This window comes from Dromiciops gliroides, chromosome 4 (genome assembly GCF_019393635.1).
Source record: "Dromiciops gliroides isolate mDroGli1 chromosome 4, mDroGli1.pri, whole genome shotgun sequence".
In the NCBI taxonomy this organism is placed as follows: Eukaryota; Metazoa; Chordata; class Mammalia; order Microbiotheria; family Microbiotheriidae; genus Dromiciops; species Dromiciops gliroides.
In genome coordinates, this window is record NC_057864.1 from 29,347,583 (window position 1) to 29,363,002 (window position 15,420).

Genomic DNA, 15,420 nt, shown 5'->3' on the forward strand with positions numbered 1-15,420 from the left:
GGCGACCCAGAGACAAGATGACACAAACCCTCCTCACAAGGAGCTGATGTCCTCTAGGTGCCCCGGCTCCCCGAGCATCGTGCGGGTTGTAAAGGGCCACACAACCCCGCCCAGAAGAGAGCCTCGATCATCCTGAAAACTTGGGGCCAACTATAGACAAGAGAAAAACCAAGTGGATGAAGAACGCCGACTGGCCGGCTGGGACACACGGGTGGCTGGAGCCTCTGGAGCGCGTCCAGGAGCGCCTGTGGCTCGGGCAGATACTTGAACTGGACAATGCGCCGGGCCTGGAGATGGCCAGGAAGAAGGAAATGGTCTTGGAGAGATTCTGAGGGGCTTCTAAAGAGCTTGAGCTCATTGATTCCTGAAGCAAAAATGCTTCCTTTAAACCTCTGAGGTTTGTTGGTGACGCCCCCAGGCTGCGAGGCTCTGAGAAATCTTAAGTTGGGGGACACCTACGGGGCAGTGGAGGGGTGCCCGGTGGGAGTGCCCACCCCAGGCCAGCCACACGCGGAGGGCGCCCGTGCTCCATTGGTACCCACCAGGGTCAGGAGATCTCCAGGCAGGCAGTTGTGGGGCGGCTGCTGTGGAGGCATGTAGGCAGGAACCCGGGGGCAGCTGTCCCCTGCAGGGCCTGCTGGGGTCGTAGTAACAATCCCCACTCCTGTCTGTGGCCTTTTAGGAATTAAAGTCCCCTCCTCCCAGAAGTCAGTGGGACAGGGCGTGTCATCTGTGGGGAGCAGGCCTGGCTGGACCCGTGGGTGGGGGGTGGGGGGTGGAGTGACGTGTGCTAAGGCCAGAGAGGAGGCTGGAGGTGGCCCTAAGGGCCTCAGCTCCTGAGGCTTATTGGGGGAAGGAGGAGAGGGGTCAGACCAAACAACAAGCATTTATTATAAAGTGCTGCCCTCATAGGAGAGTCAGCACATGCAAGTATCATCACACACAGAAGAAATGCAGAGCTCATCCGAGGCACCTTTGGGAGGGGGTTGTCCTTGAGCCTGTAAAAGCCAGGAAAGGGTTCTTGTAGAAGGTCGCCTGTGAGCCCAGTCTTGAAGGAGGTCAGGCGGAGGGAACTGCCTGGGCAAAGGTCCAGAGGCTGGCTGTGTGCACAACAGCCAGTGAGCTGGTCTAGGTGGGGCCTGGAAGGGCAGGAAGGGCCTGAGGTGAAGGGATTTAAATGTCAAAGGAACTGGTACTTGATCCTTGATAATCATTAGAATCTCTTGAGGAGAACAGTCACTATCAGACTGGTCTACTTTAGGGAAATGACTGGCAGTCACTATCAGACTGGTCTACTTTAGGGAAATGTGTGGAGGATGGGAGGATGGAGGGGAGAAGAGGGGAAGGCTCCAACCCTGTGATTATACAGACGAGGAAACTGAGGCAGGCAGGGGGTAAGTGACTTACCCAGGGTCAAACAGCTGGTGTTTGAGAGAACTCAGGTCTACCTTTCCTCAAATCCAGCCCTTTCATAATAGCACCTGCCTCCTGGCATTGTTGTGAGGGGTCAAGTGAAATAATTATAAGTTCTGGGCACAGTGTGGGGCACAGAGTAAGCCTGACATACATTTTAGCTCTTGTTATTACCCACTACTCCATATGGCCTCTGGGTGAAGGAAGAGGAAGGGATATATTTCAGAGACATTGTGAAGCACCTAAGAGAGAGAATACTGGAAGTCAGGAAGACTCAAATATTGTCTCAGACCGTTAGCTATGTGACCATGGGCAAGTCATTTAACCTCTGCCTGCCTCAGTTTCTCATCTGTAGAATGGAGATAATTCTAGTACCTCCCTCCAGGGTTATTGTGAGCCACATATAATAGATGATAGGTAGGTAGGTAGGTAGGTAGGTAGGTAGGTAGGAAGATAGATAGATAGATAGATAGATAGATAGATAGATAGATAGATAGATAGATAGATAGATAGATAGATAGATAGATAGATAGATAGAAAGAACTTGGCAAACCTTTAAGCACCATGTAAATGCTAGTTATTAGCTATTAGCAATGACAGGATCCGCTAACTGATATGGATGTGGGAGTGAGAGAGAGTGGGGAGGTGAGCGTGATGCTGAGAATGGGAGCCTGGTGGTACCCTTGGCAGTCATTTGAAAGTTTGAAGAGGAGGATAATGAGATTTCGGACATGCTGAGTTGGAGATGCCAGGGGGACATTCGGTTCAAAGTGTCCTACACACGGGTGGTGTACAGGACTCATGCTCAGGATGGGGATGAGGGTCAACCGGACAGATCTGGGAATCCTCTGCACAAAGATGGTCACTGAGCAAAGGGAAGAGGACTCAGGACAAAGCCGTGGGAAGAACCCGGCCTGAGTTGGGCTGATGGGCTGGCCAGCAAATGAGACCGAGGAGGACCCGGAGGAGGAGTGCAAGGAGACAGGAGCGTCTGCAAAGTCCAGTGAGGAGAGGGTGGCCAGTGCTATGAGAGGCTGCGGAGAGGTCAAGGAGGCCAAGGAAGAGGCCACTAGACTTGGCTTTGGAAGGGGCAACTTCCACTGAATGAAGCTTCTAGGGCTGGGGGAGGAGTTGGAGCAAGAGGAGAGCAGGCAGTTTCCTCCAGGAGTCTGTCCGAGAATGAGAGGGGAATAGAAGGTGGTGCCTTAGCTATGGTGGCGCATGGTAGGTGTGGGTGGGTTGGGCAGACTTGGCTCCGTTGGGAAGAAGCAGAGAGGCTAAAGGTCATAGATGAGGGAAGGGACCATCTGCTGGAGAAGTCAGGAGGTGATGGGGTGGAGCCCTTGGCAGAGGGTGGAGGAAGGGTTCCTGGATGCTGTTGGAGGTTGTGAGATTAGGAGAAGGGGGAAGGGGCTCTGCCTCACTACTGGACTGACCCATTTTTTGGAGGGATCATCACTTCCCCCATTGTTCCTAGTTCTCTCCTCGGGCCCACCACGACCTCAAACCCAGCTGTCATGACTATGCCTGCCCACATCTTCTCTTCTTCAGGCCAAACAGCCGCATGGCCCTCAGCCGACCCTCCCGGACCCTTTCCAGTCATCTTTAGCCGTGGCAGCTAGAGCAGAACACAGCCCTCCCATGAGGTCTGACCAGTGCGGTGGACACAGGGACCACCCCCTCCCTCTCCCTGGCGCTGAAGCTAATCAGCTTCACGTTTTCTTGACTTTCACATCACGTCACACGGGTGGCTCCTGTTGTGCCTTCTGTTTTCTCAGGCTCCCCCCACCCATTTCTTTCCCAACACCCCCAATTCAGTGGTTTGGCTTTGTTTGTGAGCCTCGGCTTTGGGGTTCTGCCGCCACCTCTGCCTCTGTGGCCATGGGCCATCCCCTCTCTAGGCCTCAGCTCCTCATTGAGAAGATGAAGGTGCTGGTCCCCATGGCCTCTCAGGGCCCTTCCAGCTTTCACATAGGAGCCCATGACTGCATCACTGACCTTGGGCGTGGGTCAGGAAGGATGTTGTTCTTGAAAAGCTGACCACAGCGGGCTCAAGGGGAGATCCCAGCCCTGGGAAGCGCTAGCCTTTGTCTGCCTCCCATCTACCTAGCCCAGCTCTGTGCACACCACTGGGGGAGCCATCATAGCCCCGCCTCGTTCCTGCAGCCATAGTAGCTTGGGACGCCTTGGAGCTGGGCCGAGTCCAGGATGGGGTCAGGGGGATCTCTGGTCAGCCCGAGTGTGTGACCTCTGAGATGCTGTGAGTGTGAGTTGGCTGTGGAGAGTGTTTATGGAGCCTGGGACAGGAAGGATTTATTGCCCAGCCTCCTGCCTGCAGACAAGGAAGGGCCTGAAGCCATGCGGCCTCACCCCCCAGCCGGTCATTTATGGATGTGAGAGGCACTTCAGACTAAACTGAAGCCCACTGGGAGGGACTGGGTGTTTTTCATTGGCCCATTTCTTCAGTGCCCTGCAGTGCCCACCATGAGGAAGCATCTGTGTTGGACCTGGGGCCTGCTCCCTGCCCTGAGAGAGCTTACAGTCCAGTGGAGGGAATAAAGCATGGGCCCTGGGCTTCAGGACCGAGGGCCTGGAGTGACCACCAGCATCAAACAGAAGGACGGTCTCCAGCCTGAATCTTAGTACAGTGGAAGGAGGACTGGCCTGGAATAGGGGGCCAGGGTTCAGGTCATTCAGGCAATTACCACTTATTGCCATTCACTTAAACCTCTTGGCCTCAGTTTCCCCATCTCGCCAGTGAGAGACTCGGTTCCAAGTCCAAACCTCTAGACCTGTGATCTGCCTTCTCAGCTTGGCCACGGGGTCCCTGGGTGACCTTGGACAGGGGCCCTCCCTCTCTGGGCCTCAGATTCCTTCCTTTGCTGAATGGGGGGGTGTCCCACATGGCCTCTACACCTGATCCCCCTCCAGTATTCTGTGATCCCAAGGGCGAGGAGACCCCCTGAGGCAGCATCCAGAGAAGGGAGAGACCGTGCATGATGAAGTGAAGTGAAGGTGGGCTTCCCAGAGGGGCTGGCCGACCCGGGAAGGAGGAAGGAAGGGACGGGAGTGCGCCTTTCTCAGGCACCCTGTGCCGAGTGTTTGGCAGATGCTCTGTCTGAGGCCCCGCTGTGGGGAAACAGCTCGAGTCAGGGGCCGGGAAGCTGCCCCTTGTGGCCAGGGCCTCGTAGCTGCAGAAGTAGGAGGGAGGTTTCCCTGATCAAGTGCTCTCCGTGTCCCCACAGTCCAGCATTTTCTGTTCAGAGCATGAATACCGTAAAGGGCAGTGGAAGTTCCTGCCCCTCTCTCTGACCCTCAGTCTCCTCTTCTGTAAAGTGAGAGGGTCAGATGAGGCCCTCCCTGAGGTGTCTCCCGGCTCTGCCCTTCTCGGGGACATCGTGGTGTTTGTGGTGCTGCGGGTCAGGGAAAATGCTTGCTTTCTGTTGTCTTTGGAGTGGCAGACAGATCTCTTTTCTTAACTGCCTAGGTCCTGCTATTGAGCTGGAAAAAGTAAAGTCAGAATCCCTTGAGCCCGAACCGGAATTACAGAAGACATTCAGTGAGGAGGCAAATACGTCATCCTATTATCCTGTTCCCGCTCCCGTTATGGACAAGTATATTCTAGAGAATGGCAAGGTATTATCTGCAGCCCCCTCTGCGTGACCCTGCGCTGGGGGCCCCGGGGAGGGGACGGGGGCCCAGCTGTGGCGGCAGAGGCGCACCAGGACAGGGAGCAGAGCGGCCATGGCTGTTGTGGATTATCCACGAGGAAGAGCCCGTGTCTGGAGCTCCTCACAGTCTAGAGAATCTCTGCTGTGGGATACACACGTAGCATCATGATCATCCCTGTTTTAGAGATGAGGAAACTGAGGCTCGCCAGGACAGTGACGTCCCAAGGCCACACAGAAAGCCCGGGGTAGCACCCTGGCCCTCACCCCTTCACCCCAGATTATCAGAGAACCTTGTTCTCCCTGCAGCCCCGTGGGTCCTGGAGGGTTCCTCGGGTGTCCTTGGCACGAGGACGAGCGAGGTGTTGTACGGCCATGGGGCTGAAAAGCAGGTGAGCTCAGGGACACGGTGAGGGCCCCCAGAGCCAGTGGGAGGGAAGAACACTCTAGGATCTTAGGGTCTGAGCTGGGAGGGACCTTGGAGGCCATGGAGCCCACCCCCCATTTTACAGAGGGAGAAACTGAGGCCCAGAGAGGAGAAGCAACTTCCCTGCGGTCATCCAGGCAGTAACCGTCCATGCTGGGGCTCGAGGTGTCCTCTGACTTCTCCTGCTCTGCCAGTGAGTTAGCGAACCCCCAGTTAATATGTCAGCCACCTTTCCCTGCGGCCTGGCTGGCCGGGACTTGAGGGCTTGCTTCTGCCCCTTTATCCGTATCTGGCTGCCCACAGGCCTGGAAAGGGCCCACCCCCCAGGGCCTCTCTTGTCCCCAACGTGCTTGTCCAACCTCCACTTAGTGTAAAAGGCACCAGAGCTCACCCTCCCTGCCCAGGAAGCTCCTACTGACCCTTCTCTGCCTCATAAGCTCATGGCGATGTCAGGCTGGGGAGGGGGCAGTGCCCCTCCTACCATCTAGCCTGATGCACACTTTAGAGAGGAGGAAACTGAGGTTCATGGAAGGAAAATGACTTGCCCAAGGTGACTGAGAATCACAGAAAAGCAAAGGGAGAAGGGTCCTGAGTGATGGTTCAATCATAGGCTCATCGATGGGGAGCTAGAAGGGGCCAGCCTTCTATTTCACAGCTAGGAAACTGAGGCAGAGAGGTGCAGTGATTCATTCAAGGTCACACAGGGAGGAGGAGTCAGAGGAGGGATTGGAACTTGGGTCTTGCCAACTGCATCCACTACACCATAGAAGGGGAACCAAGACTTGGGGAGAAGTGATTAGTTCCGGGTCACATAGGGGTCTTGTCACAGACCCATAGACATCAGCGTGAGCAGGCCTTTAGAGGTCATCTTGTCCAGCTCCTCTGGATTGTGCCCCATGTGGTCATCTTGAGGGTGTGGAGGCTGCACTGGTGCCCTCAGCTCCTCCTGGCATCTGCCTCCGCTCCACGACTGTTCCCACCACTCAGACCCCAGGCTTTTCTGTTGTCAGGGGACATGACAGATGTTAGGGATAACCACCAGGCAGCCCAAGGAAGGCAGGGCAGCAGTGTGTGGCTGCATCCTCTGGAGGAGAAGGCGTGGGGGGTGTCAGGGGCTTGGGGCTGGGCACAGGCCGCCACACTGGATTATTAGAGAGGGACCGCCACAGAAGTGACCGTCCCTGCGCAGTCGGTATCCAGGCCCCCAAGACCCTTCCCAAGTCTGTCAGCATCAAGTTAGGGGGCTCTGGGCTTGGGGAGGGCCTTGACCCTCAGGGTCCCATCGTCAGTGCCATCACTTACTAGCTTTGTGACCTTGGCTTAGTCACTTGACCTCCAGAGAGCACAAAGAGTAGCTGGGGCTCACCAGGGGACTCGGGCTCAGGGAGTCTCAGAGGTAGAGGATATACATGGTCCAGCCCTGGCATCACAGACCGGAGCTCTCCGGGTCCTCTCGGCCTCTTCAGAAACTATTGGCCCTGACTTCTCCAGTCCCGTGATAGAGGCTGGAGGGCTGGGGAGAGTGGCCTCCACAGAGCCCCGTCGATGCCCTCTGGTCCCACGTCATCTATGTAACACGGTCCCCGCCCGTCAGCTGCTCTCTATTTCAGAGATAGTGCCGAGCTCTGTGGGCAGGAAGAGCCGCAGCTTGGGCAGAAGGCAGGCCCTGCCTTCATGGAGTGCCCAGTCTAGGAGGCACATATTATTACCAACTAATGCTCCAGAGAAGGAAGGGCAAACTGGGCACCTTCTGGGGGGGCAGCAGCAAGGAAGGGCAGTACCACGGGGAAGAGAGGGCTTGCCAGGCAGAGGGGCCGAGGAAGCCTCGAATGCCAACACAACAAGTTTGGACTTTGCTTGGCAAGCCCTAGGGAGCCACTGAGGATCTCTGGCCATCTCCACGATAAGATCTTATGAAAGGAGGTAATGGTGATGCTGACATAGCACCCTTTGTGAATGGTATTTGTAGACTAGGGGAAGGCTGGGGGGATCCCCTGGCGCCTCTTGATAGTTGTTTGCCAAGTCGGGGCCTTTGCCCGTACTGGGTCACCCCACCTGCCTTTAATTCCTAGGAACACAGATGTAGGTCTAGGAGCATGCCTCCCTAGGCCTTGGGAATGAAAGGCACAAATGCCTTTTAACAACTTAAAACAAATTAAGAATGTTTGTTTCTGTTTATTCCATTAAACATTTTCCAGTTAGATGTAAAGTGTTTTAACATTCATTACTTGCCTTGTCCTCCCCTCCCTCTCACGCCTCCCCCTCCCCCTGAGAAGGTGAACAGTGCGATATCGAACATAGATGTGAGGTCCCCATTAGCACCATTATTGTTGAAGAAATGTTCCCATGAGCTCCAGCATTTCCCTGAGCTTCATCAGGGAGAAAGGTCACGGTTATTCCTGTTGGCCTAATCGCTCCTCGTTCAGCCTTCGGGGCTGTCGAAAGATCCCTAAAGGAGCCCATGGAATCAAGGCTACTAGGCGCAGGTGGTCAGGCGCATCACCTTGGATAAGTCCCCTTCCTTCGGGGCCTCAGTTTCCCATCCTCAAAATGAGGGAGTTGGGGTTTAGTGTCAGGGTTGGACGAGCCTTGGGTTCTGCGCCCAGAGGCACCTCCTTCCACCAGCAGAACTGAGAGGAAGCTGAGCCTATGATGGGGGAGAGCGTTCCTAGTGGAGATCTGGGGCCAGGGGCGGGGTTGGTGACTAGAAGTCTAGAGTGGGACTTAGGACCTCCCCTCCTCATCCGGAGATCGTGGGGCTTGGCAGAGACAGCCCCAGTGAGGCTCCTCCGAGCTCCGGCTGACGACCCTAAGGGGTAAGAGGGCCTCGGGGACGTCTAGAGGCCAAGGTTGGCTCTAGAAAAGTTTTCAGGGAGATGTTCTGGAGATGAAGCCTCAAGCCGGAAGGACTCACAGCCTGTCACAGTTAGGACAGGCTGTGGGAGGGACCTTTTAGGCAAATGGTCCAATGTGAAGTAGAATTGTTTCCCATGTGTTAATATGGTCTTCTCTGCCTTATAAAACTCTCTTAAAACTGGCTTTTTTACCCAGAGTAAAACATCACATTTCTTTCATTTAGTCAGGCGTGTATTAAGTACCCACTGTATACCAGGGCTTGGCTGAGTGCTGGGGATACAAAGAAAGGATCTGAATGGTCCCTGCCCTCCAGGGGCTCACAGTCAGCGAGCAGCAACTGTGTATAAACAAGCTGGAGACGATGTCAATGGGAGCGGGCTAAGATTAAGGGGGACTGGAGGGGGTCTTTGCAGAAGGTGACACCATAGTTGTGACTTGAAGGAAGCCAAGAAGAGGAGATGAGCAGGGAGAGCATCCGGGGATATGGGGGCGGCCAGAGAGAATGCAGAAAGGGGGCTTGATTTCACAGAGCTGGGAGGGCCTTAGAGCCGAGAACATGGATGCTTGAGAGCAGTGGCATCTTTGCTGGGGGAGCAGCCAGGCACTCCCAGTGGTACAAATTGTGTGGCATAGTGGTTGGCGAGCCAGCCTCAGAAGACCTGGGCCCACCACTGGGCCTTGGAGTATCCCCAGGCCGCAGGGCAGTTGTCCGTCTCTGGGTAGACATTTTCTCACCAGGAGTTCCCCTTCCCTGGCTCAGAGCTGCCTCCTCTATAAAGAGGGTCCTTGGCCCTATCTGTGGCACGGACCCCAGGCACACACCACCTTGGTGTCTGCAGAGGGCCCCAATGCTGGTGAAGCAGAGGTGGCAGATTTTTTAATTCTTTTGTTTGGGGTTTTTTGGGGGGACAATGAGAGGGGTGGCAGATTTTTAAAAATCTGGTTCCCTGATCCCCGGCCGTGTGAAATGGGCAGCCATGGAAGGCATGGGCGGGGGCGTGACTCGGTGCGAGCTACCGACAGAAGGACTCCAGGCTCGGAGCCCAAAGCTGTCAGGGCCAGCCCTGGTTCTGCTACTTACTAGCTTTGTGCCTTTGGGCAAGTCGCTTCCTCTCTGGGCCTCAGTTTCCTCACATGTAAAATGAGGGCCTTGACCTGGATGATGGGTCAGGGTCCTGACAGCTTTAAGGTCCGCATTTCTCCTAGGGGTGGCATTCCCGTGGGCCTAGACACGTGTGAGGGTACGGAACACGGAACATTCCCTCCGGGCTGTCCAGACTAGACCGAGGCAGCTGGTCAGTGTTGGGGCTGGGCCTCCCGAGCCCCCTGTTCTGGGACATTCTCCTCCGTCCTCTGTCAGGTTCCTTCTGGCTTCCTGGGGCCTCCCATGCAGGGAGCCCCACCTAAGTCCCTCCCCACCCCTCCCCCCAGCCTCCAGAGGACCCCACAGACCCTGCTCGGCGGACGTCCTTGCTCCCAGGTGACCAACCTCTGATTTCTGCCCCTCTAGGTCCACCTCGGAAGTGGGATCTGGGTTGATGAGGAAAGGTGGCACCAACTCCAGGTCACCCAAGGAGACTCCAAATACACCAAGAACTTGGCCGTCATGATCTGGGGGACGGACGTGCTGAAGAACCGCAGTGTCACCGGCGTCGCCACCAAGAAGAAGAAGGACGCCATCCCCAAGCCACCCCTCTCGCCTCACAAGCTTAGCATCGTCAGAGGTGGGTCCCCCTGCTCTGCCCTGACGGCCCCGTCGTCGGACTGGGCCAGCTAGGGTGAGCCGAGCGGGCTCAGGATCAGGAACCCTCAGCTCTGCTCTGGGCTCGGCTTCAGTCTCCTCTCTGACAAGGAGCAGGTCCCTGGCATGCTCTTGTCTACTGCTGGGATCCTCCTGAGGGCTGCTGTGCCATGGACTAAGGTCTCTCCCAGCTCTGCCATTCCACGTTCATGATCTTAGGGGCCACTCAGCTCAGATGTTCTCTTGTCTTTTTCAGATTGGCATTCTGTGTTCTAGGTTCTAAGGTCCTTTCTTGCTTCTATTTGCCTCCTCAGTCATAGAACAGTGCCTAGCATGTAGTATGTGCTTAATCAATGCTAATTCATTCATTCATTCATTCATTCATTCATTCATTCATTCATTCACTCACCCACTCACTCATTTACTTATAAATTCATTCACTCATTCATTCACTTATTTATTCTTTCACTTGTTCATTCATTCATTCACTCATTCATTTACTCACCCCACTCACTTACTCATTTACTCACTCATTCATTCACTCATTCTTTCATTCATTCACTCTGTGTTCCAAGCTCCTCCCCAGAGCTAACGCTCTCTGCATCTACAAGTAGAAGGATGAGGTGTCTGGCATGTCACTGGGTGTCCAGTCACGACGCTGCTTCTCCTGCCTGGGTCTCCTTTCCCCCTCTGGGAAGTTATGGGACTTGGGTGATTCTCTCTCACACTTTTCCAACATTGACATTCTGTCATTTTCATGCTTGAAGTTGAAGCATCCAACTCAGGGCAGGAGATGGTGAAGCAGGAAGGTGTGCCCGGAGCCAGGGGTGGCCTGGGAGAACATCGGAGAGACTGGAGCTGATAGGGAGATCACTGAGAGCCATGGAGGGATGTGTCAGAGAAGGGAAAGGCTGAGTCTGGATTGTGGGACTGGAACATTTGTGAGGGAGGGCCAGGCCAAGGGGTGACCTTCCCTGCACATGGTAGGGTGGAGGGAGGAGCAGTCCTGGGAGCCAGGAAGGCCAGGATGCTTGAGGGGACCCCATCAGCGTGGGTGCCCCGGGGGAAAGGCAGGGGTCATGGTGGACTCCCGAGGAGCCTGGGGAGCGTCACCTGGGGGTGGATGGACAGCAGCCGCCAGGCTCAGGTGAGGCTGGGCAGGTAGAGAGGATTCTTGTTCAGCTTTGAGTCAGACGCCAAGGACCCCCGAGGTCACAGCCAGCAAGAGACTCCCCAGACAGGGGAAGTGACATGGATGCTTATTACCACAGGAGGAGAGATCGAGAGCTGAAAGGGACCCCAGACATCACCAGGTCCTGCCCCCTCATTTCATAGATGAGGAAGCTCAGGTGCAGAGGTCAAGTGACTTGGTCAGGGTCTCTCAGAAGTGGGATCTCAATCCAGCTCCTGTGACCCAAAGGGAGTGGCCTTTTCTAGGATCTTTGCCCTTTACCCTGCCTCTTGTAACTGCTCTGGGCTGGCATGTGATGGAAGGTGAAGAGCTCCCTGAGCTCAGTGAAACTTTGCCCTGACTGGGAAGGGTGTTTGGCCGGCTCTGGAGGGGCTCAGGCACTGCCTTCCCCAGGCCAGGGATAGTGGAGGATCACCATCTACAGAGGCCCGGCCCTGCATGGTTAGAGGGCACCAGGAACGGCAGGAAAGGGGGTTCATCTGTCGCATGAGAAGTGGCAAATACAGGCAAACTTGGGGTAGAATTCTAAAACATTGGGGGCAGCTAGATGGCGCAGTAGTTAAAATGCCAGCCCTGGATTCAGGAGTACCTGAGTGCAAATCCGGCCTTAGATACTTGACACTTACTAGCTGTGTGACCCTGGGCAAGTCACTTAACCCCCATTGCCCTGCAAAAAACAAAAACAAAAGTTAGAATTCTAAAACATTGGAGTTTGGAGAGAGCAGGGAATGGCAGAGCTGGGAAGGAACTTTGAACAGGGAATGTTAGGGCTGGGAGGGGCCTTAGAACAGAGGATGTCAGGGCTGGGAGGGGCCTTAGGACAGGGGATGTCAGGGCTGGGAGGGGCCTTAGGACAGGGGATGTCAGGGGTGGGAGGGGCCTTAGGACAGGGGATGTCAGGGGTGGGAGGGGCCTTAGAACAGGGGATGTCAGGGGTGGGAGGGGCCTTAGAACAGAGGATGTCAGGGGTGGGAGGGGCCTTAGGACAGGGGATGTCAGGGGTGGGAGGGGCCTTAGGACAGGGGATGTCAGGGGTGGGAGGGGCCTTAGAACAGAGGATGTCAGGGGTGGGAGGGGCCTTAGGACAGGGCATGTCAGGGGTGGGAGGGGCCTTAGAACAGAGGATGTCAGGGGTGGGAGGGGCCTTAGGACAGGGCATGTCAGGGGTGGGAGGGGCCTTAGGACAGGGGATGTCAAGGGTGGGAGGGGCCTTAGGACAGGGGATGTCAGGGGTGGGAGGGGCCTTAGGACAGGGGATGTCAGGGGTGGGAGGGGCCTTAGGACAGGGGATGTCAGGGGTGGGAGGGGCCTTAGGACAGGGGATGTCAGGGGTGGGAGGGACCTTAGGACAGGGGATGTCAGGGGTGGGAGGGGCCTTAGAACAGAGGATGTCAGGGGTGGGAGGGGCCTTAGAACAGAGGATGTCAGGGCTGGGAGGGGCCTTAGGACAGAGGATGTCAGGGGTGGGAGGGAACTTAGAACAGGAATTTCAGAGCTGGCAAATCGGAGAATGTCTGAGCTCTAAGGGCCCTTTGAACAAGGGTGACAGATGTCAGAGCCCAGAGGAAGCTCAGCGCAGAGAATCCAGACCCTCTGAGCCTGGGCGGGGTGGGGGGAGGGAATGCTGGGGATCCCCTCACCTGACCCCTTCCTTTCACAATAAGGAGCTGGGCCTCTGGAGGGGGAGGGGTGTGGGAAGGATGGTCCTGGGAGCTGAGGAGTCAGGCCGGAGCCCGGCCCTCCTGGCTCCCAGGCCTGTCTCCTCCCCGCTTTGTGTGTCTGTTCGAGCCGCCCTGGGCCACGTCTTCCTTCTCATGTTGTTGGGCAGATGTAGATCATTTTTATGGTACTCTCTCTCTTTACCATCTCATTACCCACGGTCATTGGGGAGACATCAGCAGAGGCCAGGGGGGGAGGGGGCACATGAATCCTGCTGAAGGAAGAAGGAAGCCCCCCTCCCCCACCACTCTCACATTGACACTTCCAGGCCTGGGAGCCCCTTGTTAGAAGGGCCAGAGATAAGGGGAGGGGGCCAGAGCTCGGCCGTGCTGGATTCCAGAGGGATTCCTGAGGGCCGGCCTGGGCTCTGAGGGGCATCTATCCCTCTGAGAATGCTTTGCTCCTCATCAGCGAGCTGTCGGCCCCACTGCTGGGGGCTGGAAGGAGCCCCTGAGGCCCCAACACAGCCACCCCTGTGACGTCCCAAGGGGAGAGGCCCCCCCCCAGAGGAGAAGCAGACACTGGTCAGGCTTTAGCTCTCCCCCGGCCCTTCCCAGAAGGGAGGCCCCTCGCTGGGGCTTGTGGGCCTCCTCCTAGCCCAGTTAGGCCCTTTGGATCCTTGCAGGAACATCACACGCCCAGCTCCCTTGGCTTGCCCCCACCCCCCTGCCCTGTGCACTCACAGACACACACAGACACAGACACAGACACACGCATGCACACGCAGACACATGCACGCACACACAGACACATACACACGCGCACAAACACACACGCACACGTACACGCGCACACACACACACCATTGCCCCATCATCTGTTCCTTGGTTAGCCCCACTTTCCCCCAGGGATCCCACAGCCCCTGCCCCCAGATTCCCACTGTTTAGGATTATAGATTGAGGGGTCATCTAGTCTGGTCCTCTTGTTTTACAAATGAGGAAACTGAGGTCGAAAGGAGTAAATTCAAGGTAGTTTGGGAGGGAGGGCCCTGCCGAAGGTAGGCAGGAAAGCTCCCTGCAGGGGTAGGGATGAGAAGGTGATATGAGGTGGGGGGGGGTGGGGGGGCACTTGAGACCCAGGGCCCGGCAGTGCAGAGGCACAGAGATGGGAGGTGTGTGGGGGGGGTCATCCGAAGCATGGAGGCAGAGGGACGTAAGGTCCGCCAGGGCTGGGGCCAGGTGGGGGCCTGGTATGTGGTCCTGGAGACCCAGGGAACCGCTGGCATTTAGAGTGGAGGAGGGACCACCCTGGCTCCTCATCTGAGCTTTCTTCTTTCCTCACCCCCCACAGAGTGTCTCTACGACCGAATAGCACAAGAAACTGTGGACGAGACAGAGATTGCACAGAGACTGTCCAAGGTCAACAAATACATCTGTGAAAAGATCATGGATATCAACAAGTCTTGTAAGAACGAGGAGCGGAGAGAGGCCAAGTACAACCTGCAATAAACTGGGTTTTTCCTAAATGCGCCGCAGCCTGGTCCTTGTGTGGCGCCTGACTCGGGGCTGCTGTGGCAGAGACCAGAGCTGGTGGGGGAGGGCAGACGAGGGCGGCGTTTGGAAGGGGACTCGAACCCACGCGTGTCCCCCTCTGAGCCGGCCCCATTGCCAGCCTGCGATTCATTCAGACGTTAGCCATGCAGGGGAAAGAGCCTTGATCTTGGAGGCCGAAGACCTGGGTTCAAAACCCAGTGCCAGCACTTATGAGACCTGGGACCTTGGACAAGTCACTTCCACTCTCCAGGCCTCATTTTCCCCATCTGTCCAATGGGGATAATAATCCTTGCACTACCTACCTCACAGGGCTGTTGTGAGGAAAGCGCTTTGGAGGCTTGGAAGAGCTCTAGAAATGGGAGCTCTTGTTATCCGTCTGCCACCCGCCGCCCACAGTCGTGTTCTGCTTTCTGAGGGGGAGGGGGATGTGAGTCTGAGGGGGGAGGGCTGGGAGGTGTAAAGTGCTTGACTGGGTTTGGAGCTGAACTGTCTCACTCCTTCCAGGACCTCTGTTTCTATCTCTGTTCGTATGTTTTGTTGTATAATAAAGCCTCATGATTTCTTTGAAGAGTCAACATCCATTTCATGCGTGTCCGCCAGAAACCCCCACCGTCCCTGCTTGCAGCATCCCCCAGGATGCCTTGGACCCGTTTTTCCGAGGAGATTTGTTTGTTTGGTCATTTTGTTCCACACCTGTTCTGTCCCTGATGGGCGCTTCCCTGGTCGGGGCTCATCCTACCTTGGCCAGTGCCAAACAACAGCTTCTGTGCAACATGTGGTCAGACAGGCTGGCTCAGGGCTCATGTCAGTGACACTTTGTGGTTTGCAGGGTCCTTTCCTTATGTCAACATGGGGATGGGGATGCAGAAACCACTGCTTTGGGGCAATGCGCTTCTCTCAGTTTTCTCCTC

The 15,420-nt window shown here is 56.0% G+C and overlaps 2 protein-coding genes across 2 annotated transcripts in view; both read left to right on the forward strand.

The window, feature by feature from the left end:
• The window catches only part of BEND5 (BEN domain containing 5), a 45,207-nt gene extending 30,130 nt beyond the window's left edge, over window positions 1-15,077 (forward strand). The window contains exons 4-6 of the mRNA XM_043964634.1: window positions 4,901-5,049; window positions 9,875-10,088; window positions 14,307-15,077. Of these exons, the coding sequence (XP_043820569.1) occupies window positions 4,901-5,049; window positions 9,875-10,088; window positions 14,307-14,464 (521 nt within the window). The 3' untranslated portion in view covers window positions 14,465-15,077. The remainder of the gene's footprint in view (window positions 1-4,900; window positions 5,050-9,874; window positions 10,089-14,306) is intronic.
• AGBL4 (AGBL carboxypeptidase 4) overlaps window positions 1-15,420 on the forward strand; it is a 795,252-nt gene that overhangs the window by 670,031 nt on the left and 109,801 nt on the right. The window lies entirely within an intron of this gene.